At 42.4% G+C, this 25,718-nt stretch overlaps 1 protein-coding gene across 1 annotated transcript; it reads left to right on the top strand.

Annotated features, from left to right (window-relative positions):
* The first annotated feature begins 572 nt into the window (after positions 1-572).
* Positions 573-22,350, top strand: DNAJC8 (DnaJ heat shock protein family (Hsp40) member C8). The gene is made up of 9 exons (XM_045860029.1): positions 573-691; positions 3,115-3,216; positions 12,324-12,380; positions 14,820-14,886; positions 15,400-15,494; positions 17,048-17,119; positions 19,813-19,904; positions 20,784-20,859; positions 21,874-22,350. Exons 1-9 carry the CDS (start codon positions 614-616, stop codon positions 21,994-21,996), a joined length of 762 nt encoding a protein of 253 aa, XP_045715985.1. The 5' UTR covers positions 573-613; the 3' UTR covers positions 21,997-22,350.
* The last annotated feature ends 3,368 nt before the right edge of the window (positions 22,351-25,718 follow it).

Below are 25,718 nucleotides of genomic sequence, written 5' to 3'. Positions count from 1 at the left end.
TATGGCTGTGAAATGTCCAGAACAGGGACAGGGACACAGAGCGGTTGTCAGGGGTTGGGAAGTAGGGGGAATGGGAAGGGTTTAGATGGTGCCAGATATCCTTTTGGGATGAAGAGACTGTTTTTTAAGTAGACCAAGGCTGTGGTTGCACAACAATGTAAATGTACTAAATGATAATAAGTTATTCATTGTAAAGTGGTTAATTGTATGTCATATGTGTTTCACTTCAATTTAAAACACAACAACAAAAAACCCAAAACTAGAGGCCTGGCCGTGTGGATCCGTTGGTTGGCGCTGCAACGTCGTTCCAGTGCACTGAAGGGGTGCAGATTGGACGACCTACGTAGGTCGCAGGTTCCATCCCTGGTTGGACACATGCGAGAAGCAACCGTCAGATGTTTCTGCCTCTCCGCCCCTTTCCCTCTAAAATCAATGAAAACATGTTCTCCGGTGAGGATTTAAAAAAAAAAAAAAAAAATCCTTCCAATTTCCGACTGGGATGTCGGCCCTTTAAGGGTCCTAAGGAAGGAGGCGGGGCTAGAGAGGCGGGCCTGAACGAGTCACGTGAGCCAGCGCCTGCGCAGGAGAGTCACGTGGTGGCTGGCCCAGGGAAATGGCGGCTTCAGGCGAGAGTGGCGCTTCTGGCGGCGGAGGCAGCACAGAGGAGGCGTTTATGACCTTCTACAGTGAGGTGAACCACGAGGGATGAATGGTGGCATCGGGGCGACCCCGCCTGGGTCTCCTCTCCCGGCGGGCGAAAGCAGTGGTCATCCTGGCCTGGACCGTTGGGCGGCTCCTCCAGCCTGGCCTTCCTGGCGGCGCGGGGGCCGGGGTTGTGTGTGCGCGTCTCTCCCTGACAGCTACTGGGGACTCCCATGAGCAACCACAAAGGAGCCGGGGATTGAAGTCTGCGGGTAGACGGCGAGTCTGCCCAACGTAGTACCGGGCGCGCGCAGAGTTGCCCAACTCCGCGGAGTCGGGGCTGGTTGGGGGCTGACAGAAGTTGGCCTTCCTGGGGGCGACTTAGCCGCCATGGCCCCCGTTTTTTTTAACCGGAACCGCTCTCTACTTAGTCCTAGTTCTCTGTAATGAATTGCGTTTGTGGTTATTTCTCACGTTCGCGAATGCCAGGCTCTGTGCATCAAGCCAGGTAGACATTATCTCCCCTTTACATATGACAAACCTGAGGTTTAGGGAGGTTAAATAATTTGTCCTGGGTCTTAACAGCAGGTAACAGCTTGGTTTCATGTTAGGACAGGAGTCAGTTTGGTCTGAGCCTCGTTTACTATCGCTTTTCCAGCGCTTACTACATATGGTTACTCAGTAAATATTTGTTGAGTAAATTAGTGAATAAATAAATGAAAGAAAAGTATACCATTTGGAATCAGAGGACCTCAGATTGGATTCGTGCGTGGTAGTTGACTGTGATTGAATTCTTTCTGGTCTTGATTGGTCAGACCTTGTTTTCGTGCCTGTAAAATGAGCTAATATTAAAACGAGTTTTTATGGGGGGGTGTCATGGAGTTCATGTATAAGAAAGGATTTCATAAGCAGAAGCATCTTTGTAAGACTTAAGGCTGAAGGTGGAGCTCTTTAAGTTGGCATGGATTTGAGGAATGCAGTTGCTCCTTATCAGATGTGAGCTACTCAGGGTGAAGCACCAGATGACGTTTATCTTTTACCTCCGGTGTCTTTAACGATGTGTGTTACATAGTAGTTTCTTCAAAGTATTTCATTTAAAAATGGAAATGAGCACATCTTTTGTAGTCTGTCCTTTTGAAATGCCTCATTCACTTGAAAGTTTTCAGCAATTATAGTGGAACTTGATTCACTTTCCAACTCTTAGTTTAAAAAGAAGGGGAAAAAAGCAACCCTGGTTTGTTTGACGTGGATGAGAGAAAGCACCTCAGGAGGACCCTTCAATCATCATTCAACCAGTGTTTACTGAGGACCTGACATGTACTAGTATACTATTTATGTGCTGCAGTTATGGCAGTGAGTAGCAGAGAGAAAAATCCGGTCTTCATTTCATAGAGCTCGCCTTCTATAGAGAAGGATTAAACAGGAAACGAGATGTACAACACAGTGTCAGGTAGTGATTTAAGTGCTATGAGGAAAAATAAGCCAGGGAAAGAAGATTGGGTGGGTGGGTGGGATGGTATGTTAAAGAGAGTGAAGAGGGAAGATGCTGAGAAGGAATGGCTTTTTTATGTTTTGAAAATCTTTCCAAACTCATTTGGCCAGAGGAATAATGGTGGTAAGTAACATACCAAACATTCATTCCAGCTGGCATTCCATCTCTGATAGTGGCACCAAGGATATTTTCCTGGGACTGCCTAGTGCCTGTTTTCCTTCACGTTGTCTTCAAGACAGGAATTTTTCTAACTCTGTCACAGAGTTAGGTAGGCAGAAGAATTTGCTCCCTCCCACATACTTTTTAAATGCTGCTTTTAATATATATTTCAGTGTAATTGCATTTTTTCTTTTAAGATCTTATTTATTTATGTTTAGAGAGGGGGGAGGGAGAGAGAAAGAGAAGGAGGGAAACATCAATGTTTGGTTGCCTCTCACATGCCCCGCACTGGGGACCTGACCCGCAACCCAGGCATGTATCCTGACTGGGAATCAAACCCAATACCCTTTGGTTTGCAGGCTGGTGCTCAATCCACACCATCCAGGACATGTTTTTTCTTTAAAGAATTGTAAATTAAGTGTGAAAACACTAGAGTACATCTTCTGCCATTAGAGTGGAAACTCTTTGAAGATGGTGGATGGGACTTTGAATTCTCTCGATGGTTGCTCTGGCATCAAATTGTTGAGATTAAAATTCTTGTTTACAAGTTGGGTAATTGGGAACAAGTTCGTTAACCTCTCTAAGTCTCAGTTATCTGTGAATTGAGGGTAATAGAATCTACTGAATAGGATTGTTGAGTGGAATAAACATGTACAAAGTTTTCGTGTTATTAAAATTCAGCAAATGGCAGCTGTTGTAATTATTCCTCAAAGTGGTTAGCTAAATAGCTTGTATACGTAGATACACAAATGTTTGCTAAACATAAGATGACAACTCAATTTATTTTTAACTAAATGAAGTTTTTATCCTTTTTATTTTAGGTGAAACAAATAGAGAAGAGAGATTCAGTTCTGACATCCAAAAATCAGATTGAAAGATTGACCCGTCCTGGTTCCTCCTACTTCAATTTGAACCCATTTGAGGTGAGCTGTCTGACGTTGCTGTGGCATCATGATGGGGAGATTTGCATAGTTGCAGGCAGACTTAAATTAGAACACACACTTAATTTGTATTGTATTGAATAGTTGGAATTGAACTTAGGTAGCTTTATTGTGAGCAGAACCTGAGAGCCAGCATGTTAGGGAAAATCAGATGATATTTGCCTTATAAATATTCTCCATTGTATTTTAAGTACCCAAGTATATATGGATTTATTTTCAGATGTGAAGGGATAGCTAGCTTTGAGAAATTTAGAATCTTTGTTTGCTTGTTAAAATTTTCTGTTTTACTACACACACACACACACACACAGATATGAAAAATCCCCAAAACAAAAAAATGATCTCAAGATTTTAGACAAGCCAATATACTTTATGGGTTTCCTTAGTGTTATAGCTTTAAACTTTTCCTCCTTATAAAAGTAAGTCATATTTCTTTTTAAAATTTGAAACATAAAGCAAGAATGAATAATCAAGTATAATTCTAAGAGAAATTGCTACTCTTAACTGTTTATATTCAAACTTTTAAGTTTTATTAAAAAACATGGAGGGCTCTGGCTGGTGTGGCTCAGTGGAATGAGTGCCAGCCTGCGAACTGAAAGGTTGTTGGTTCAATTCCCAGTGATGGCACATGCTTCGGTTGTGAGCCATGTCTGCAGTTGGGGCTTATGAGAGGCAGCTGATTGGTGTTTCTTTCCTCTCTCTCTAAAAATAAATAAATAAAATCTTTTAAAAAACCTATGGAGGATCATATGTATACTTCATGCTATTTTATTTTAATTTTTTTAAAGTTATATTTTATTGATTATGCATTTCAGTTTTCTTGATTTTTTCCCCCATTGCCCCCTGTTCTACCCAGCACCCCCCATTCCCCTCAGGGAATCCCCCCTCCCCCCCATTTTTCATGTTCATGGGCCATGCATGTAAGTTCTTTGGCTACTCCATTTCCTATATTTTACACTCGCATTGCTATTCTGTAACTACCTGTTTGTACTTCTTAGTTCCCTTACCCTTCACCCATTCCCTTACCCTTCACCCATTCTCTTACACCCCACTCCTATCTTGCAACCATCACAATGCTCTTTATATCCATTAACCTGTCTCTGTTTTTCTTGTTTGCTTAGTTTGTTTTTTATATTCATGTTGATAGATTGGTATTTTTTGCCATTTTATTGTTCCTAGTTTTGATCTTTATTTTCTTAAATAAGTCCCTTTAACATTCATTATAATAATGGTTTGATGATGATGATGAACTTCTTTAGTTTTTTCTTGTCTGGGAAGTTTTTTATCTGCCCTTTTATTCTAAATGATCTTGGCTGTAGTTCCTGCTCTTTTCATGAGTTTGAATATTTCTTGCCAATCCCTTCTTGCCTGCAAAGCTTCTTTTGAAAAATCAGCTGACAGTCTTACGGGAACCCTCCTGTAGTAATAACTAACTTCTTTTCTCTTGTTGAATTTAAGATTCTCTCTTTATCTTTAACCTTTGGCATTTTAATTATAGTGTGTCTTGGAGCAGGCCTCTTTGCATCTATCTTGTTTGGGATTCTTTGTGCTTCCTGGATTTGCATGTCTATTTCCTTCACCAAATTAGGGAAGTCTTCTTTCATTATTTTTTCAAATAGATTTCCAATTTCTTGCTTTTTCTCTATTCCTTCTGGCACCCCTATGATGCAAATGTTGGACCTGTTGAAGTTGTCCCAAAGGCTGCTTATACTATGCTCATTTTTTTTGATTCTTTTTTCTTCTTGTTCTAATTGGTTGTTTTTTGCTTCCTTATGTTCCAAATCATTGATTTGATTCTTGACTTCATCCACTCTACTGTTGTTTCCCTGAAAATTGTTCTTTATTTCAATTAGTGTATCCTTCACTTCAGACTGGATGTTGTTTTTGCTGCTGAGGTCCTCGCTAAGTTCCTTGAGCATCCTTACAACCAGTGTTCTTAACTCTGCATCCGATAGATTACTTATCTCCCTTTTGTTTAGTTCTTTTTCTGGAGTTTTGATCTCCCTTCATTTGGGCCATGTTCGTTTGTCTCCTTGTTTTGGCAGCCTCCCTGTGTTTGTTTCTATGTATGAGATAGAGCTTCTATGACCCCTGTCTTGATAATGGCCTAATGTAGTAGGTGTCCTATAGGGTCCATTGGCACAGCCTTCCCTATAGCCTAAGCTGGGTATTTGAGGTATGCCCTTCATGTGGGCCGAGTACACCTTCCTCTTGTAGTTGAGCCTTGGTTGCTGTTGGCTTATCAATGGGAGGGATTTACCCAGGCTAGACACCTGCAAGGATTGGCTGTGACCACTGACTATGAAAATCTGCCCTCCGTGGAGGATCAGCTGTGCAGGGGCAAGGTGGTGGTACTCCAGTGTGGTCTATAGCTGTCCACTGGGTGCATTGGCCCTGGGATTCCCCGTTGGTGCAGACCAAGGTCAGTCGCCAGCTGTGTTTTGCCAGGGCCATTCTGCCTGAACTATAAAGCTGTCTGAGATGGCTGCTACTTGTGGTGGGCTTGGAGATTTCCAGAAGCCAAGCTATGAATCTTGGCTGGCTGCTGCTAGTGCTGGGCCTGGGACTCACCGAAGCAATGTGTTGCTTGTTTATAGGGTCTAGAGCAGGATGCAAACTCATTTTCACTGGGGGCCACATCAACCTAGTGGTTGCCTTCAAAGGGCCAAAATAATTTTAAGATTTTAGAAGTGTAACTACTCCTTAACTGTTAAGGAGTTGAAATTACATTCGGCCTTTTGAAGGCAACCTCAAGGCTGATGTGGCCCTCAATGAAAATGAGTTTGACACCCCTGGTTTAGGAAGTTGTGAAGCATGGACCAAGAGCAGCCATTCACGTGGAAAAGCTGCTTGGGTGGGTCTGTAAGTTGGGCAGGGTCTCTGGGGATCTCCAGGATGGGTCAAACAGTGTTACGTTGATGGAGTCTCAGGAGAACATCAAACCAGCTTGCTGGCTCTGTGGGGGCAGAGTTTAGAAAAGGGACAATGGCCTGTGCTCACTTTGATGCCAGAAACTTCAGTTCCTCCTCATCTGCCACTGGTGCCTTTCAAGCTGCTATCCCAGTGCTGGAGCTCAGAGGGAGTGAGTCTGAGTACGTGAGTTCGTATGTGGGCTCTCTAAGAGGAACTGCTTGGGGCTCCAGGAGTTTCTTACGCAAACTCAATCTACAGTGGTTTTTGCAGCCAGAAGTTTTGGGGACTTACTTTCTTGGCACTGGAACCCTGGACTGGGGGTCCTGGTGTGGGGCTGGACCCCTTACTCAGGAGATATCCCTCCTGAACTTTTATCTACCATGCGTGGGTGAGGGATCAGCCCATTCCAGCCTGTGAGCCCCTGCCAGTCCAGATGGATGTAGTTTCTTTAATTCCATAGTGGTCAGACTTCTATTTAAGTAGATTTCTGACAGTTCTGCATGATGGTTGTTTTATATTTTAGCTGTAACTTTGATGTGGTTGTGGGAAGAGGCGAACCATGTCTGCCTATATCGTCATCTTGACTGGAAGACCCTACTTCATGCTATTTTAAATGCATCGTTACATAAACTATATTTATACAACCTTTTAAAGTTCCTATAATTATTATTGAAACTATGCCTTTATTGTAGGATTTTGAAATTAGCTTCTAATTGTTTACAACTATAAATAATTTTGTTAATTATTTATAAATTATAAATAAATATCGTTAACATCTTATAAAAATAACATGTATTACACTTATTAAAAAGACTTTTAGCCCTGGCTGGTGTAGCTCAGTGGATTGAGTGCGGGCTGTGAACCAAAGCATCACAGGTTCGATTCCCAGTCAGGGCACATGCCTGGGTTGCAGGCCATGGCTCCCAGCAACCGCACATTGATGTTTTTCTCTCTCTCTTTCTCCCTCCCTTCCCTCTCTAAAAATAAATCAATAAAATCTTTTTATTGATTGATTTTAGAGAGAGGAGGGGAGAGAGAAACATCAATTTGTTGTTCTACTTATTTATGCACTTGTTTGTTGATTCTTACATGTGCCCTGACCAGGGATTGAACTACAACCTTGTTGCATTGGGACATTGGGATGATACTCTAACCAACTGAGCTACCTGGCCAGGGCAAACACCTTTTTGTTAGTGTGGTAGAATATACGTAACATAAAATTAGCCCTGGCTGGTGTAGCTCAGTGGATTGAGCACCAGACTGTGAACCAAAGGGTCATCATTTCAATTCCCAGTTAGGACACATGCTGGGTTGTGGGCCAGGACCCCAGTAGGGGGCGCTTCAGAGGCAACCACATGTTAATGTTTCTCTCTCTTTCCCTTTCTCCCTTCTCCTCTCTACAAATAGATACAATCTTTAAAAAAATTTAAAAAAAAACATTAAATTAACCATTTCAACCAGTTGTAGGTATAGAATGACAGTGGCATTAAGTACATTTACAGTGTTGTACAGCCATCACCACCATCCATTTCTAGATCTTTTTCATCATTTCAGACAGACACTCCAAACCCATTAAACAATAACTCCTGATTCCTCCTATCCCCAGCCACTGGTGACTGCTGTTTTGCTTTATGTCCATGAATTTGCCTATTCTAGGTGCCTCATGTAAGTGGAATCAAACAATATTGTCCTATTTTCACTTTGCATGATATTTTCAAGTTTTATCCATTGTTTCTGTTTTTTGAAGAGTAATTTTTCAAGAATTTTTTTTTCTTAACATAATTTCAGATTTGCAGAAAGGTTACAAGTACACTATCAAGACTTTCTTGAACTATTTGAAACTAAGTTACCGATATGTTGCCCTATTGCCCTGAAATACTTTGTGTCCTTCCTGCACATATCATTTTCTACTGAACCACAATATAACCATCAAAATCAGGGCATAAAACATCGTATACTGTATAATCCTCAGACCCCATTTAAATTTGTTAATTGTATCAGTAATGACCTTTAGAACAAAAGGATTCAATTCAGAATCTTCTATTACGTTTAGTTGTCATGTCTCTTCAGTCTTCAGTTTGGAACAGCTCCTTAGTCTTTCCTTGACTTCTGTGACCTTAACATTTCTGCAGATTACCAGCTAGTTATTTTATAGCATATCTCTCAACTTGAGTTTATCTAATGTTTTTTCATATTAGAATCGGTTTATGCAATGTTGGCAGCAATCGCACAGAAGTGATGCTGCACTCTTGTCTTTCCCACCTATGAAGTGGTACTTGATCTCGATTTATCCCATTACTGATCACATCAACTTGATCACTTAGAAGAGTTGCCTGTTAGATTTGTTCATGAAGTTACTTTTTCCTCCCTTTGTAATTAATAAGTATTTTTATGGAGAGGTACTTTGAGACTAAGTAAATGTTCTCTCCTTATCAGAGTTTCGACTTACTCATTTATTTGTCATTATGGACTGTGGTTTCCTATATTATTCAGTGGGTCATATTTGCAATAGGTGTCATTTACTCTGATGCTCAAATTGTCCCAAATCTGCCCAGTAGGTTACCTTTCAAGTGAACTCCTGTCTTCTTTATATGTCTTCGTCATTTGATTACTAGGCACTCTTGTATTTTTCCTGACCCAGCCTGGAATTAACCATTTCATGGGGGAGTCCTGGTTCCTTTTAGTGAAGAATCGTATTTAAAATCAAGATTTGAGTGTTTGGTGTACTCATTACCAATGGGATGTCACTCTTCCCAGAGTGACATTTGGGAGGGAGGGAGGAAAAGAGGGAGGAAATGTATGTATATGTACATACACATTTACAGCCAATTTTAATTCAACACCACAGGGTTTATTCTAGTTGTTTTTTTTTTCCCCCTTTTCTAGTGAGAACTCTTTAATATATATGTATTTACTTGATTGACCCTTCTGTATACAGCTGATCTCCTGTTGCCATTCTTTTTCCCCTGTGAATGCCCTCACCCTGCTTTACTCTGACAGTGACACCAGCCTGCTTCACTGCGAAGTCCCTTCTCTCCACAACTGAGCTTAAAACCCCCATGCCCGGTCACCTTTCCCTGTGGTATGGCTCTGGTTCCTTGTTAACATCTGCAAGGAATCCTTCACCCCCTGGGAGCTCTTTTCATTCCTCTTGGGCTATAGCATCCTCCCCACCAAACAGGTACCCTTTCTACCCTCTTCATCTTACTTGGGCTTTGATTTACTTGGGCCTGAGTCCACACTCCTGCGTGGAGGCCCTCTTCACTTTGCTCAGGTTCCAACTCTCTTTGTCAACTATACTTTACATAAATTCTCTCTACATCTTGCTGGAGCTCCAGCATCTTGCATTGGGCTGCCCTTTTACATCGGATGCCCTCCTGCATGGGCACCCCCCTTACCATGGACAAGCCAAGTTCCGTGCTAGACTACTCCTTTGTGGAGATGGCCTTGCTTGGACTCCTTGACCTGGTGCCCGGCTACCTTTCCTTGTGGGCACTCTCCTTACCCTGCTTGGTCTCAAACACCCTGTGTTGGGCTCTACGTCAATGAGAATGCCTTCTTCTGTCCTCTTGGTCTCTCACACCCTGCACTGGGCCACCCTCCCATGTTGACAGTCTATCTAACCCTGCTTGGGTTCTGACACCCTGTGCTAGGCTGCCTGTGTAACACCCTATGCTAGGATGCCCTCACCAGCCCACTTTGGCATTGCGGTGCCCTTCTGTGCTCTCCTCATTCCATTCGGGCTCTAACACCGTGTGACTGGCTCCCACTCCCTGTGTGGTCACTGTCTTCTTTATTCCAGATGGGCTTTGACCTTCTGCTCTGGGCCATTTTGACTCCCCTCCTATAGTAGATGTCCACTCTGCCTGGCACTGTGTATTTGGAATGCATTGCTTAGAAAGGGAAGGGAAGGACCAAAAGCTTAAAGAGTACTTTTGATATGATTTTGGTAGGGCAGCCATAGGGGGAGATAATTTTTTTGAGATGTAATAAAGAAGTTGATGGTATGTTCTTTCTATTAAGTCACACTTTTCTTTTTTGTTGTTGTTGTCATACTTTTAAATTGAGCATAGTACCATGAAAAGGGGTCAAGCAATCATGTAAATTAGCTATTTTTTTTTGGAAATATAATGAGTGTTTCTGTGGAGATCTGATTGATGAGAAGTGACATATCATTGGGACCACTATGAAGACTAGAATTTTAATGCCCTATTTGTTAATGTGGTTCTGGAAGTGGAACTCACTACCCTAGCTCCTGTCTGACTATAGGAAGTATATTTGGACACGTAAAGATCTGGGGAGGTTGGCAAATTCAGGAAGGCTTGAGATTGTTTGAGTGTATGGGACTTCATTAGAGCTTTTGTCTTTTTCTATTTCATACAAGTGTGCTGGCCACTCTATAGGATGGACAAAGTAAAAGTTGCATTTTTTTTTCCTAGTAAGGAGAAGTAATGCAGTATATAGCTGTCATCTTGGCCATCAGTTGAAATGTGAATAGTCGTCTTATATACTACTTTACTGAGCAGCAGGTAGAAAAGGGAGAGATTAGTCTGGGAATTGGAGGGGTTTTATTACAGGAATCCTTTTCCAGGGAGTACTTTTTCCCCTTCTCCCATCTCAACAGCCATTTATTTAGACACATTTCTAACCTTCAGCCATTATGTAGTCATCTTTCTTATGAATAATTCTAGTTATTCTTAGGTGAAGGGCCCTCCCCTAATTCCTTCCGTAAGCTTTGATGAACTTGTGCCCCTGTTCAGTCCTGCCCTTCTCATGATCCTTTTTTTGTTTGTTTTTATGTAAGTTTAAGGCCTCAGCAGGCAGTATACCATAGACTTTATTTTTTGTTTAACTTGTTCAGCACCTTGGAAAACAAGGTTTATTTATTTATTCATTCATTCATTCATTCATTTATAATGTATTTTTAGAGCAAGGGGGAGGGAGGGAGAAAGAAAGGGAGAGAAACATCAATATGCAGTTGCCTCTCATGTGCCCCCTACTGGGGACCTAGCCTGCAACCCAGGCATGTGTCCTGACTGGGAATCCAGCCTGTGACTTTTCACTTTGTGGGATGATGTTCAACCCACTGAGCAACACCAGTCAGGGCCATTGTCATTTCTTATCGGTGCTTCTTAAACTTTTAATAAGATTCAGATCACCAGGGGATCTGCTGAAATGTTGATTTCTGGTGCATACCTACTGAAGTAGGCCTGTTCTTCCGAATACCTAATAAACTCTTCTTACTCTCTGCCCTTTCAGGGCCTTAAATACCAAGTAAATACAATACATGATGCTATGTTGCATCCATGGACTACACTATGAAATTATCTGCTTTAATTGTATATCTGGTAACATTATTCCTAAAAAAGCACTCACTATATGGTAATTAAAAAATGTTTCCTTGCCTGTTTATCTTTGCATTTCTAGTGTATAGCAGTGTATTTAGCAGGTAGTAGCCACTATATAAAATGTTTGAATGAATGTATGTATTTGTGGTGGTGAGATTAGAATCCTTGATGAGAAATGTCAATACCAGGATACCTAGGCTTGGAGAAGAATGAATAAATTTATTTTTTAAGACAGTGTTGCTCAAAAAAGTACAGATGTTTCTGCCATTTGGAATCAGACTTTCCTAGGGGGTGGGCGGCCCAGGCATTCTGAGGTCTCAGGTTTCTACAAATGATTGTAACGTTCACTTTGGGTTAAGAACCATCTAGCCATATAAATGGTAGATCTAAAGTGGAGCCAAGTGGGCATTTCCTAACTGAGGTAGAAATTAGGTAGCCAGCCTCATTTTTTCCCCTGGTGAGCTCTATGCCTTCTCCACATTTGCAAAAGTAAGTAGGGGATAGGGGTAGGTACTTTCTGTGATGAATGAAGTGCAGCATTTTCTCACAGTTTGGAAATATGTCTCTGGATATAGGGTAAATTATTTTTTTGATGGAGTGAAAGTAACTACTATGTTAATTGCAAATCGGAAACAGTATAGCTATTATTCTATTTTTTATTTGCTCGTTTGTATTTCTTGAGCATTTTTAGAACTGTGTGCCTGCCACAGTTCTAGAAAGCTGAGTACTGTTCTAGATAATTGATTATCATATGTATAATTATTGGGCATCTCTTAAATGTGTGAATTCTTTGAATTTCTTTTACAGTTTTGATTTTGATTCTTTCAGGTTCTTCAGATAGATCCTGAAGTGACAGATGAAGAAATAAAAAAGAGGTTTCGGCAGGTATGGTACTATTTCCCTGTAATGGATGGAGTTTGAACATTTTGAAAATGTAAGCATGTGATGATTCTCTTATTTGCATTGTGATTTTGGGGCCAGCATAGGCAAAATGTATATTTTTTGGTGTGCTGCAGAATTTTAGTACTTAGTTTATGTGTCATGAGATGAAAGGGTTGGAAATTGATGTACTGTGTACTTAAAAGAGCCTGACCACTGCCAAGTATTATTCTCAGCTCCTGAATGACATACTTGTTAACATCCAGTGTTATGCTTGCTTCTGGAGCACAGTTACGGCCCCCACATCTCTGACTCATAATCATCTTGTGATCTACTCTTAAGCCAAGATGTGTTTTATCTTTGCCTACTCAATCATTTCCCATTATATAACTTTGCAGTTTCTTTCTTCCTTATTTATACTCTGAACTTCTGTGTATTCAGCTTTTTGCGTTTTTCTTTTTTCTAAAATTTCAAGTTTCCTTATTTCTGCATTAGTCTTTCCTAATTTTATAAGCAGGCATTCAAATCTATAGTCAACAACTTTTATGTAGCTATAACAAAGAACTCAATAAGAGTTCTTAGTCATTTCTTTTTTTTTTTTTTTTAGACTTTATTGATTTATTTTTAGAGGGAGGGCGAAGGAGAGGGAGGGAAACATTGATGTGTGAGAGATACATTGATAACTTGCCTTTCACACATCCCTAGCTGGGGACCTGGCCTGCAACCCAGGAGTACACCCTGACTGAGAAGTGAACCAGCAACTCTTTGGTTTACAGCCTGGCACCTAATCCACTGAACCATGCCAGCCAGGGCTTATTTAGTCATTTCTAATAGTTAATATGACCTGGAGCTATATGACTTGAGAGTTTCAGTCTTGGCTGTACCTCTTACAAGCAGTTTGAACTTGGGAACATTACTTTCAACCTTTCTGTGCCTGTTACCTTAATTGTGAAATGCATGTAATGTGTCTACCCCTTGGGCTTATGAGGATTTAAATGAGGAAATGCATATGAAGCACTTAGAATAGGCCTTGGCATATGGTATGTCCTCTATATGCTAACAGTTGTCAGTGTGTATTAGTATTCTAAGTTCTTTACTTGCATTATTTCATTTCATCCTTAAAACAACACAGTGGATGTAAATAAGTACCTAATGTAGGTGAAAGATGAAGCAGAGATAGGTTAAGTGAGTTTTTCAAGGTCTCACAGCTAATAGGTGATTGACATTGGCATTAGATCCCAGGATTCTATCTCCAGTGACGTGGGATTTAGCATTAGATCTCACTTGCCATTGTCTTTTGACACAGTCCCTGTGTTCCAACTCATTGGTTTCTGCCTGTCCATGACAGCAGGTCAGTGGTTCTTAATTGTGGCTATCTAAAAGGATCTCCTGTGAAGATTTTTGTTTTTATTTTGATATAAACTTTTAAAAAATTATATGTGCTTTTAAAAAGAAAGCATAGAGCAGTCAATACCCATATACTCACCATCTATTTGGAACAGTTTGCTTCATTAACCATATATTTTTAGCTGAATTGTCGACAAGTACTGTATTTTTCGGACCATAAGATGCACCTAGGTTTTAGAGGAAAATAGGAAAAAAAAATTGGAAGCAAAAAATGTGGTAAAATATTTAATAATATAAATAACATAATATTTCACCGATGTAAATGTAAATAGAACTCAACAGCAGCATTAACAACCGTTATTCCTCCCAAATTTGGGAGGGGGGAGAAAGAAAGGAAAGAGGGAAAAAAAATTAAATAAAAAAAAAAAAGAAAAGAAAAGGTGTGTCTTATAGTCCGAAAAATATGGTACATTACAGGTGCCATGATACTTTACCCCTGGGTACTTCAGGATGGGTCCCCCCAAATAAAAAAGGACATTTGTTTGCGTAACTACTTGTTACAACTAACAAAATTAACTCTCATTCCTAAGTATTGTCTGATACCCAGTCTAGTAGAGGTTTAATAAGTACAGACTCCAGGGACTGATTCAGAAGTTCTGAGGGTGGAAAACAGACATTTTTTAACAGCTTCCAGGATTAGAGTACAGCCAGAACTGAGAAACACACTTTTATGTTGGGAAAGAGAAGATGTCTCATACCTGTTATATCCTCTTTAGTGTCCAGGATAAGGAGCCTCACAGGGACTTGGTAGCTTTCATCATCGCTGTCTCCCCAAAGTGATCCTAATGCCCTCATAATGCTGGCCTTGTTCTCAGCATTGTGATTATAACCCTGTTTCCCAGTTGTGCATTTCACTTTTGGTGCTTGAATTTTGTTAAAGACCAGTGTTTCTGGGTCTTTTATATGATAATTATAATTTTTAAAAAATGCTTCTGGCAAACGGTCTTTTGCCATAGTACCTTAGAGCTTTTGGTTTAAGGAGTGTAGGCAAGGCATCAGTGTTCCTTTTTGACAAACCACACCTTTCTCTTATTCTAGCTGTCCATCCTGGTGCATCCTGACAAAAATCAAGATGATGCTGACAGAGCACAAAAGGCTTTTGAAGGTATTTGTAAATTTACCTGCTTCTGAATAATATATTGTCATGGTTAGGGACAAACTGATCCTTATCCTGAATCAAGAAAAGAATGTAATAGTTTTGTCTTCTGGTTGTGAAGAAGCTGGTTTTCAATAGAAAGTTGTCATTCCAAAGCAAAATGTTGTTTAAGAAGTAGACCTTAAGTTTACTTTGTTAAAATTTCTATGTGCCAACAAGACTGTTACTGCATAGGATCCTTTTTTTTTCTGTGAACATAAAAAGTAATTGGTAGTGTTTTATCACTGAGTTAAACCTAGATGTGGTGTATTTAGCCTTGAGTGTATATTTAATTTTTTTTCCAGGCTCTCAAGGAAAGTCATTGTTTTAGTTATATGTTTTTTAATTAGTTTAACAACAGTAAATAATTTAAGAAAGTAGGGAATGCTTTTAGATGGCACAAGTCCATTTACACTGCCTGAGTATAGTTCAGACTTGCAGAGGGTGTTTGCAGAAACAGTTAACTTCAATGTTTTGCATTAGCTGTGGACAAAGCTTACAAGTTGCTACTGGATCAGGAACAAAAGAAGAGGGCCCTGGATGTAATTCAGGCAGGAAAAGAATACGTGGAACACACTGTAAGTATTTATAGTGCTGCTGTGTTTACAGGAAGTATTAGCAAGTCTTGGGCACCTTGTAGGAGGGTTAATGTTAACATAGCAATGCCTACTGGCATAATTGTGACTGCTTATGTGGTCTCCGCCACTTTGCCTGGTGGTCAGGAATTGTGTGTGCCTAAAGCTGTATTCCACCCCCTAGAGCTCAGGATGAGGAATGGCTAGGACACTGCTCCAACCTCTTTCCTTTACTTGGTCTTAGCCAAAAGACTCAGCAGCGATCCAGCCTCTTTCTTTATCAGTCCTGTGTTGTGGAGAGAGGGCTTTTCTCGTCCTCTCTGCATGTCACATTACTCCATTTTGAGAGTGGAAAAGTATGGGGACACTTGACCCTTGGTTTTTATGCTTGTCCATGTGAGTGGGTTGGAACATGAGCTTGAGATAGGCTGGCAAGGGGATGTGAATAAATTTTTTGTTAAAAAAATAGAAGGAGTTACATGTCTGTATTAACAACAAGGAAGGGCTCAATTAAAATAAATGTAGTTGGAGCTGGTGTGTTTTTTTGCATTACCAAAATTTCCTGAGTGGTGGGAAATGTTAAGGTGGCTTGCTTTGGGTAGGAAAGGTCTTTGCTTTAATTTGTCCTTGCCGGGGCAAGAATCTTGAGGCCATTTATAAGGTATATGTCAGTTGGGAGTGGATATGCATGTTATCTTTTCTTTCAAGAGCTTTGGAATTGAAAACAGAACTTTTTATAACCAATAATAATAATGACTGTAAGTTTAGGCGAGGAGAATGAGTTAGAGGAGATGGACGACCATAATTATGTCCTGCTGGTCATGTGTTGGAAACGGTGTATGTAGGCCTAATTCTGGTAAAAATCAGAAAAGCACCCGACAGTTTGTGCTTGGGTCATTGTGAACACCCTCACCTGTTTTGCTTGCAAGGGAGCGTCCTCAATCTTTCTGACCACAAGGTGGCAGTGCGGCCTTTCCGAGCTTCGTACAACACTGAATGATTGTGTAATGGAGTAATGTCATTCTTGTGTGAATGAGTATATTTAATTATTTTGGATCTCAATGGCTGCCCAGGTGATAAAAACACCAATTGACACGATGTGAAAATTACTGGTTTAAGTGGTTTAATAGTGAAAATGATTAAGAATGCAGTTGTAGAAATGCCAGAAAAACAATACTTACCATTCTGTAGCTTCTTCTAAAACCTGACAAATACATAGATTTTTACTATACACACATAACTACAGACTGTGAAAGATAAATGGGTAATGTGTTGACTTTATCAAAGGCTCTTTCAGTTGGGCCTAGGATTTAATGAGTTGGGGACAGCTCCCTTGCTGGTCCCCTTTCATCCTTCCAGGGAGATTGGATTTTAGGTTAGATTAGAGAAAGAACCCCTGGTTCCTAGTTTTCCTTGCTGTTTTGGATGGGAGGGGGAAGGCTCATCTTTTTCCAGTGCATTGTTATACGTATAGAAAAGTACGCACATCGCCTGTGCAGCTTAATGGATATTCTCAAAGTGTGAGTGCTCATTTTTGATGACAATATTTTTTTTAGGTGAAAGAGCGAAAAAAGCAATTAAAGAAGGAAGGAAAACCAACGAATGTGGAGGAGGATGATCCAGAACTGGTGAGTTAAAGATGGGAAAAGCCACCTTGTCTTGTGTACTTGGGCTCACCGATTGGTGGGCTAGCGAGAGGGGAGCCTAAAGAACGCTGCATGCGTGCTATAAACATTTCATTTTAACTTAAAATACCAAGTGTACGTTTGTTCACCCTTTTAAAAAATTCACCTCTTTTTTTCACATAGGGCCGTGGCCTTTTTCTTTGAGTGTGTATTAGCCCTCTGGAGTTTGTAGTTGAATTTATTTCATGAAACATACACATAAAGCATTATCCATAGTTTCTAGTACTTTTAGTTTCTTTTGGAGTACATGAAAAACTTAGGTACTTGTGAAACAAACCAAGAGCAAAATCCTAGATATTTATGATTTTTTTCTAGTCTTTTCCAGATGTCTCACCTGTACCTCATTCAACAGCAGTTATTTTTAGGGACTTATGTTTCCTGAATTTTTCTAAAGCATAATACTTACTTTTTAAAAGAAACAGCAAGCATTTTTATAACCATATTCATTACTTTCTGTGGTATTTAAATCACACAAGTATAGTTTAATGGGAACTGGCACAGACAGCTTTGGGAGCAATCACAAACGACTCTTAAACAGCTGTCTACTAGCTGCAAGTTCTCCTTGTGTGCTAGGTAATAATTTACATAGACATGGAGAACATTGGGTAATCCAGGATGTCATTTAGTAGAGATTGGTTAAGAGACAGATTATCCTTAAATATTTATGTCTTTTTGCCTCTAGCCCAGGGCTGTCAAACTCATTGTCACCAGGGGCCACATCAGCCTCATGGTTGCCTTTGAAGGGCTGGGTGTAATTTTAGGGCTCTATAGATGTAACTACTCCTTAACTGTTAAGTGAGAGCTTGGTGCTGCCTCCAGGTAGAAACAAGGTGCTGGGCCGGATAAAACAACATGGAGGGCTGGATTCAGCCCGTAGGCCTTGTGTTTGCCACCTGTGCTTTAGCCTGAAAATTTAAAGTCATCTTAATCTTGCCTCAATTTAGGTCAGCATGTAACTTATCTATATACGTATTTTGTTTTTAAAGATTTATGGAGGAGAGGCTGTCTTGCTAGGGAAATTTTCCTTGCAACTCCTCTTGCGGCAGTGATTTTGCTAACAGTGACTCGTCCATCTGCTGTGTGGTAACATTGCTTGTGAACTGCTAGTCCGTATTTTCCACTAGCCACCTCTTTTGGGTTTACTCTGTTCCACTATTTTAGTTCTTTTTCTCTTCAGTCTTATTCTCTCTTTCCTGTAGTTATCCTCTCTAGTCTTTTCTGAAGACCCTCTTATAAATATTTCTTGGTTTTTCTAAGTAGTTAAGAACCCTGTTTTTAGTTGCCTTTTTGTTTTTTTGACTGTAAAGAAACACAATGATAGAAAATGCTAATGATAGGAAATCTGGAAAAAGCAAAAAATACAAAGTGTTGATAATCACCAGTAACTTCATCCAGGAGATTTTAGAGCTTTTAAAGATATTAAAGTACTCATTACAGCCTCTTACTCCCTTGGTGTTTGTCCTTATTAGGGACTGGAGTCCGTCCGCATTGCTCTCGTTGTGGACAGGTAACAGCAGTAACAGAAGTGAGAGATCTTGGGGCTTCTTTACTCCTCCCCCCCGTATATTACTCTCTGCTCCAGTGTCTCCGATTTTAGAATATAGGACCTATGAAATCTGAATAATGGATTATGGATTATTATTCTATATTTCTTTGTATATTTAAAATACTTTGTATATGGAGGAAAGTTTTAAAGATAAAGACCCATTTCCTCTCTAATGTGTTAACTGTTTATGTCAGTGTATTAGTTAGAATATAAGTTCAGCTGCATACAGCTGAGACCCAAAATGATGGTGATTGGAACAACATAGCCATTTGTTTTCTCACCTGCATAAGATAGTCTTTGGGAAGATGGCCGTTGGTAGGGCAGCCCTGGGATACGTGTCGTCCAAGGACTCTCTCTTGTGACTCTGCCAACAGTGATGTTGCTCCCATCCTCAGAGTTCAGAATAGAGAAAATGGGCTAGAAGGGATAAGCCTGCTCCTTTTAAGAACAACCTGGAAGTTGCTACATCACTTTTCTTCGTATCCCATGGGCTAAAGCTTAAGGCACGGGACCACACCTAGCGACTGTACAAGGAAACCTAGGAAACGTAGGCTTTTATGTGGTGTGGCCATGTGCCTTAAGGCATGGGACTTTAAATGGAGGGAGAATAGACACTGAGGTCGGGGAGGTAGCAACTAGTAACCCTGCCCATCAGTAGGCAGGTCTGACAGCTGGTCTGCTTGGTAGCAGCTTCGTATCTCTAGTAGGCACTTCATGCCTAACACAGAGTCATCATAAAATGTCTGTTAAAAGAAAAAAATGAAAGTTATTTTTAGAAGGTCTTTGGAGGAGAAGGCCCTCCAAAATCTCAAATGGTTGTGATGAGTAGGTAGGCTTTTTTCCTTATTGTTGATTTTTACTAGAGCAAGTTTTCTGTGCATTATCTGAATGGCGAGAGTGGGGGAATATCTCACAGGCACATGTGTTATGTATCTCCCAAGAGTGCATCATTGAGTGGTTCTCTTTGAGGATTCTTTTTCTTTGCTGAGTTCTAATCAGCTTTTGTCTTGGGCTCCATCTGAAAGTACTCAATTCAAGTAGCTGGTGAAATACTTAACTTTATTTTGTTTTGTTCTTAACTTTCTTGCAGTTCAAACAAGCAGTGTACAAGCAGACCATGAAACTCTTTGCTGAGCTGGAAATTAAAAGGAAGGAGAGAGAAGCCAAAGAGATGCATGAAAGGTATATATCAGTATGTTCATTTCAACTGTATCTAAATACCTAGATTAACCAGCATTGCTCTTTGGGGATTTTCCTCATGAAGGAATAATGCAGTATGTCATTGAAGAGATTGTCTAAAATAGTTTACTGAAACAGTCAAAGTTTTGAATCACCAGGTTAAGAAATTCTGACTTTGGGAAATACTAAATAGATGTGTCCTTAGGGAGTTTATAATCAAGAGTGCCGGGTTTTTTTTTTTCCTGGTTTCCGGGAGTGAAATAGGCAGTTATTGAGGCCATTGTTATTGAGGACAGAGCCTTTTGTGTGACTAGTGGCTGCAGGTTTGGTGAGTACTACTGTGTGGTCACTTACACCGTGTTTATTGTCCTTATGGTTTCCCTGGCTCATCAGAAACCTTGAGGTTAATTAGTTCATGTATTTTGTGGCGTTGGTTGGTGTTTAGCAATGACTAGGCTGTGCTAGTCGAGGTTGTATGAAATGTCCTTATTGAGGGATGGGGCTTTGTGCAGAGGCCCTCTTGAGTAAGAACCTCTGCTACTGTAATGGTCACTGTGCTGAAGTAAGGTAGCCTGGGTTCTCGAGATAGTTCTATCAGTGGCTGAGCCCAAAACCTCTGATTAGGGTTGGCTGAGCTTTGATGATCTTGTCTTGTCTGTCTGCGCAAGGGGAGTTTACCTCTTGCCCCACAGCCTCATCTGCATGTTTTAGAATGAGACATTCACGGAGCTGCTGGGAGCCCCTTCCAGACAGCCAGCTTTGTGGAGCCCTAGGGAACTGATTTGCTGGGTATGCTTGCTTCTGTGGGGAGCTGCCTTAACTGTGCAGTTAACACCGTCTCTAAACTATCATGTAAATGCTGTGGTCTGGTTTCCCTCCTAGGAAGCGACAAAGGGAAGAAGAGATTGAAGCTCAAGAAAAAGCCAAACGGGAAAGGGAGTGGCAGAAAAACTTTGAGGTAAATTTCCAAGGTGGCCAGGGATTCTTATTCAGAGTAACAGAACCTCCCAGTGTAGAAACTGGTTCCTGGAGCATTCCAGGACTGCCTGGGGCCGACGGGGAAATGGGATGCTTTGGAAAGTGAGTCTTGTTCTGCCTCAACCATCCATAAAGCTCTGTAGCCTCCGCAAGGGCAGTGATTGTCCCTGAATGGTGGTGGAGAGATTGTGGTAGGCACAAGCTGCCCAGGGGGCTCAAGAAAAAATGGCCTGCACCTTTAATTTAGGGGGCAGACGTGGAGTTTGTAGAGAAACTTTCGGCTTTTGCACCTGACTTCTCTTTGACACCCTAGTTATGTCCTTCAGGTGCTCAGCTAGTAGTGTGTGACACTGAGTAACATTTGGTCCTCTGTAACATTTGGCTGTCAGGGTAGGGACTGACTTTGTTTCTGTGCCACTGCATGTATGAATAAGGAGAAAATGACTAGGTCCCTTGTTAAAGAGGAGGAGATCCCAGAGGACTTCCAGCACAACTGGGGTTGGCGTGGAGCCTCCATCCAGGTTTTCGTGGGGAGTAGGAAAGGCGCAGTGGAAAGAGTGGCTGGGGTACTGGCTACCCATATGGCTTTGAGAACATGCTTTAACCTCTCTGAGCGTTGGTGTTGTCGTTTGTGAAATGGCGGTGGCACCACACACACCAGTCAGCTTGTTCTGAGGATTAGAAATAGCGTATACTAAATGTCTAGCCCAGAGGTCCCCAACAAATGGTGGCCTCATTGTTGAGATGAGTATTACTCATTTTGTTCTCTTCCAACCTGCCACTGGCTTATCCCGCCTTCTAGAGGTGGTATGACACTTTCCTGGGTCCAGGGAAGTGGGAGGAAAGCTCTGCTCTGCTCTGCTCTGCTCTGCTCTTGGATGGTGCCAGACAGCCAAGCTGGGTTACTGGGGGAGTGGGGACGGGATGGCATAGCAGGTTCAGGCCCTTTCTCTTATTAACTACTTTCCTTCCCTCAAACCTCTTTTGTGTTTAGGAAAGTCGAGATGGTCGTGTGGACAGCTGGCGAAACTTCCAAGCAAATACAAAAGGAAAGAAAGAGAAGAAAAACCGGACCTTCCTGAGACCACCAAAAGTAAAAATGGAGCAGCGTGAGTGACCACCCGGGTCACAACCACAGACCCTTCCCCAGCTGTCTCCCCTCCTGCTCTGAAGGACTCATTCTTTCCTCCCATTTCCACCCCACATAGAATAGTATTTGCTTTTTAGTCCATTTTGTTTTCAATACAATTTAATATCAATCAGAATAATTCTTTTGTACATTGAAATAAGGGGCTCGGTTTAAAAAGAAACCTCCCTCTCCCCAGGTCAACCAAGACTAGAAGGTGCCACCCCTGGTGCTGCCTTCTCTCCCCCGCCTGTAACTTAATGTTTTGTACTTCACTGAATTGTCATGGTTAGAGACTCCGTGTGTAGTGTGTGGAAATCATCCAATTAAACATATTGCTTAAAATGGTGTTGCTGTGACTTCAGAGACAAGCCTGAGCCACCTTGGGAAGCCCCTTTGCTTCACTGTTTTGCTCCTGGATCTGGCATCCTTCCGAGCCCCAGACCAGACGGGGAAGGCAGTGGGCGCACAGCGGCGGCTCGCTGCCCGACGCCCCGCAGTGTTCGGCATGTGTCCTCCCGTCTGCCCGGCCAGTCTGTGTGGCATGAGGCTCCGAGCCGCCCACACCTGTTCACTTTCCAAAGAGCTGGCTGTCCTCTGCCCAGCACCACTGTGTCCTCGCCTGTCTGCGTTCGTTAGTGATAATACTCTGTATGTAATAAATTTTTATACCCTAACCATGGATGTAGTCTTCTTCAGGTATTGTTCCGAGAGGTGGGTCCCTTGTCTGGCTTGGTCCAGCCCTGAAGTCCTTTGGAGTTACCACTTATTTGCTAAACCTCTTTTTTTTTTTTAATCTACAAAATGGGAACATAGGTTACTATGGCAGATTTTAGGGAGGAGTAGCCATGGCATATGTGAAGAAACTCCACAGTGCTCAATGGGTGTTGCCAATGTTTTTTGTGTTCGATGAAGATGCTGGTTATTTTGAGAGTTAAATAATGTGTGAAAGCACACAGCTTATTGTATATACTCAAATGTCCTGCTGATTCTGAGAGGTGAGGGACATACGGTGAGAAATAGGTGACACCTAAAATGCGAGGATATGAGAAATGGGTGACTTGAAATTAGACTTTTTACAATGTTTTGTAGGTGGGTAAAAAGGCATAATCACAAGGGACAGTGTCTTGTAGTATCAAGAGATACTGCAGCTTTGGCCCTGGCTGGTGTGGCTCAGTGGATTGAGTGCCAGCCTGTGAACCAAAAAACTGGTTGATACCCAGTCAGGGCACATGCCTGGGTTGTAGGCCAGGTCCCCAGTTGGGGGTGTGTGAGAGGCAACCAATCGATGTATCTCTTACACATCGATGTTTCTCTCCCTCTCTTTCTCTTCCTTCCCCTCTCTCTAAAAATAAATAAAATCTACCTGGCTGGCATAGCTCAGTGGATTGAGCACGGGCTGTGAACCAAAGCATCGCAGGTTCGATTCCCAGTCAGGGCACATGCCTGGGTTGTAGGCCATGGCCCCCAGCAACTGCACATTGATGTTTCTCTCTCTCTCTTTCTCCCTCCCTTCCCTCTCTAAAAGTAAATAAATAAAATCTTAAAAAAAAAAGTCAAAAGGTCTTTAAAAAAATAAATAAAAATAAATAAAATCTTAAAAGAAGAAAAGAGATACTGCAACTTTGACTTGCTTCTCTATGGGAGGGGACGGAAGCTTGGGTGTCCTACTGTGTTTCCAGGCGCAGCTGAGTGCATCTGAGCTGCCGAAGAATGAGAGCCTCGGTGGGTGGGGGCGGTTAAAGCTGGACCAAGGCAGAGGGGGAACTGTTTTGTCAGGCGACACATGTCATGAAGTCACTCAGACTGTCTTGTGTCAGGAGCAACATCTGTCTCTTCTATCAGGCAAGGTGACACCACCTCATTCCAGCATGTGTGTGCACGCGCCACCTCTTCCTTAGAGGTTATGTGGTTGCCATGGTTTGACTGTCTGCAAGCCCGTGCGTGCTGGGCCCAGGCTTCGCCCGCGAGGTTGTGCCAGCAGCCAGCTGTGGGTGTGCTTATTCGTTCAACGAATGTGCCGGTTTAGGAGGAAAATGGTGGACGCCACAGGACCCCTGCTCCCGGCCTCACCGCTGAGTGCACCATGCAGGAACAGTGAGAGACAGGACCCCTGCTCCCGGCCTCACCGCAGAGTGCACCATGCAGGAACAGTGAGAGGCAGGACCCCTGCTCCCGGCCTCACCGCAGAGTGCACCATGCAGGAACAGTGAGAGACCAGGAAAGGCGCCTGGCGCCCGCTGCTCTGAGGAGAGCGCCCTTCCTCCCATTCTTAGCAGTTAGTATTTCCTAAAGGAAGTGACCTTTTTAAAGTTGGAACCCAGAGGCCGGTGCATCAGTTAGGAATTTTTTCAGCTGCAAGGAATATGTAGCATAAACATAGGGGAATTTTTGCTTACAGTATAAGTCTGGTGGCAAGCACTTCCAGGTGTCTGTCATGGGCTCAAGAGTACCACCAGGGGACCAGGCTCCTCCTGTGCCCCCCCTCTGTCCCCCAGAAGACTGTGTCATCTCATCGTCACACAGTTCCATGGGAGGTGGTGGCAGCACCATACATCACACCAATTGCCAAGTGGGAAGAATTCATCTGTGAGGTCAAACTTTCCCCCAAAGACCTCACTGGCCAGAAATGGCCAGGTGGCCATGTCTAACCATAAATTGGGGAAAACCGCAAAGAAGAATGGGCAGGTCGTAGACCAGGACTTGTCCTTGTGGCTGGCATCTGCTGTTTCCACATAAGATATGCTGGCAAGGAAGGAAGACAGGGAGGTTGACTGCTGGGGAAGACTTAAGTGTCTGGCGCAGGTAGGGTAGGACTTGAGGGAGAGATGTTTCAGTCATAGGGAACAGCATGTGTGATGACTCAGAGGCAAGGGCACAGCCCACTCATGACACTGAAAGTCCTTTGCCTTTCCCTGGAGCCGAGATGCAGGTTGAGAGGGGACCAGGTGAATCAGGTCATGTTTAGGAATTTGGGTTTCAGCATGACACCCTATTTTCCCAGAAGAATCAAAGCCTTCCCATTTCCTTTCTGGCATGTTTTAGCCGCAGACCCACTCAGATCAGCAGTAGTTTCCAGCCCATTTTCAACCCTGCTCAGAGCAATATATTTAGCGATCACTGGGCCAGGGAGAAGGGTGCTCACTGGGCTTGGAATAGAGGAAGCATTAGCCAACATGCCTCCAGGGTGGGCCTGTCGCCATGGCAGCTTCTCCAGCTCCTTCATCTGTGACTAGGTTGAGGGGCTCTGGGCAGGAAAGGCTTGCTGGAGGGGTGCAGGGGCCCAGAGAGACTGAAAGGCTAGGTGAGCCACTTCACTCCTCTTCCTGTGGTTTGTTGTGAATAATGCAGCAGATAGCCAGCACCCCCACCCCCAATCCCCCTGGGCACCCAACTGCTTCCTGTGAGGCTACTGCAGGCAGAGAAGTGGAAGGAGTCAGACAGGTAGGGTTGGAATCCTGGCATTTGGGCCAGAGACTTCAATGCTTGAGCTTCTGCTTCCTTATATGTAAAGTGGGAATTAACCACCAATACTTGAGCTTCTGCTTCCTTATATGTAAAGTGGGAATTAGCCACCTAAAGCATCATTCATGGCCTTTGGCAATCCAGTCACCTGAACCTCTCCACCCTCAACCTCCCACCCTCTGGGCTGTGGTCTCTCAGCAGCTGGCTGGTGCTCAACCTTCTGGCCCCTCTTGTTTCCTTGAAGCCCC

The sequence above is a fragment of the Phyllostomus hastatus genome, unplaced genomic scaffold, assembly GCF_019186645.2.
Source record: "Phyllostomus hastatus isolate PE091 unplaced genomic scaffold, TTU_PhHast_1.1 phas_scaffold_182, whole genome shotgun sequence".
Classification (NCBI taxonomy): Eukaryota; Metazoa; Chordata; class Mammalia; order Chiroptera; family Phyllostomidae; genus Phyllostomus; species Phyllostomus hastatus.
This window is presented reverse-complemented; position numbering and strand designations above follow the sequence as displayed.

Coding starts and splice junctions, on each gene's coding strand:
- DNAJC8 (XM_045860029.1), top strand. CDS start 614: ATGGCGGCTTCAGGCGAGAGTGGCGCTTCTGGCGGCGGAGGCAGCACA. Junction 3,217..12,323: donor TCAATTTGAACCCATTTGAG/GTGAGCTGTCTG, acceptor TGATTCTTTCAG/GTTCTTCAGATAGATCCTGA. Junction 12,381..14,819: donor TAAAAAAGAGGTTTCGGCAG/GTATGGTACTAT, acceptor CTCTTATTCTAG/CTGTCCATCCTGGTGCATCC.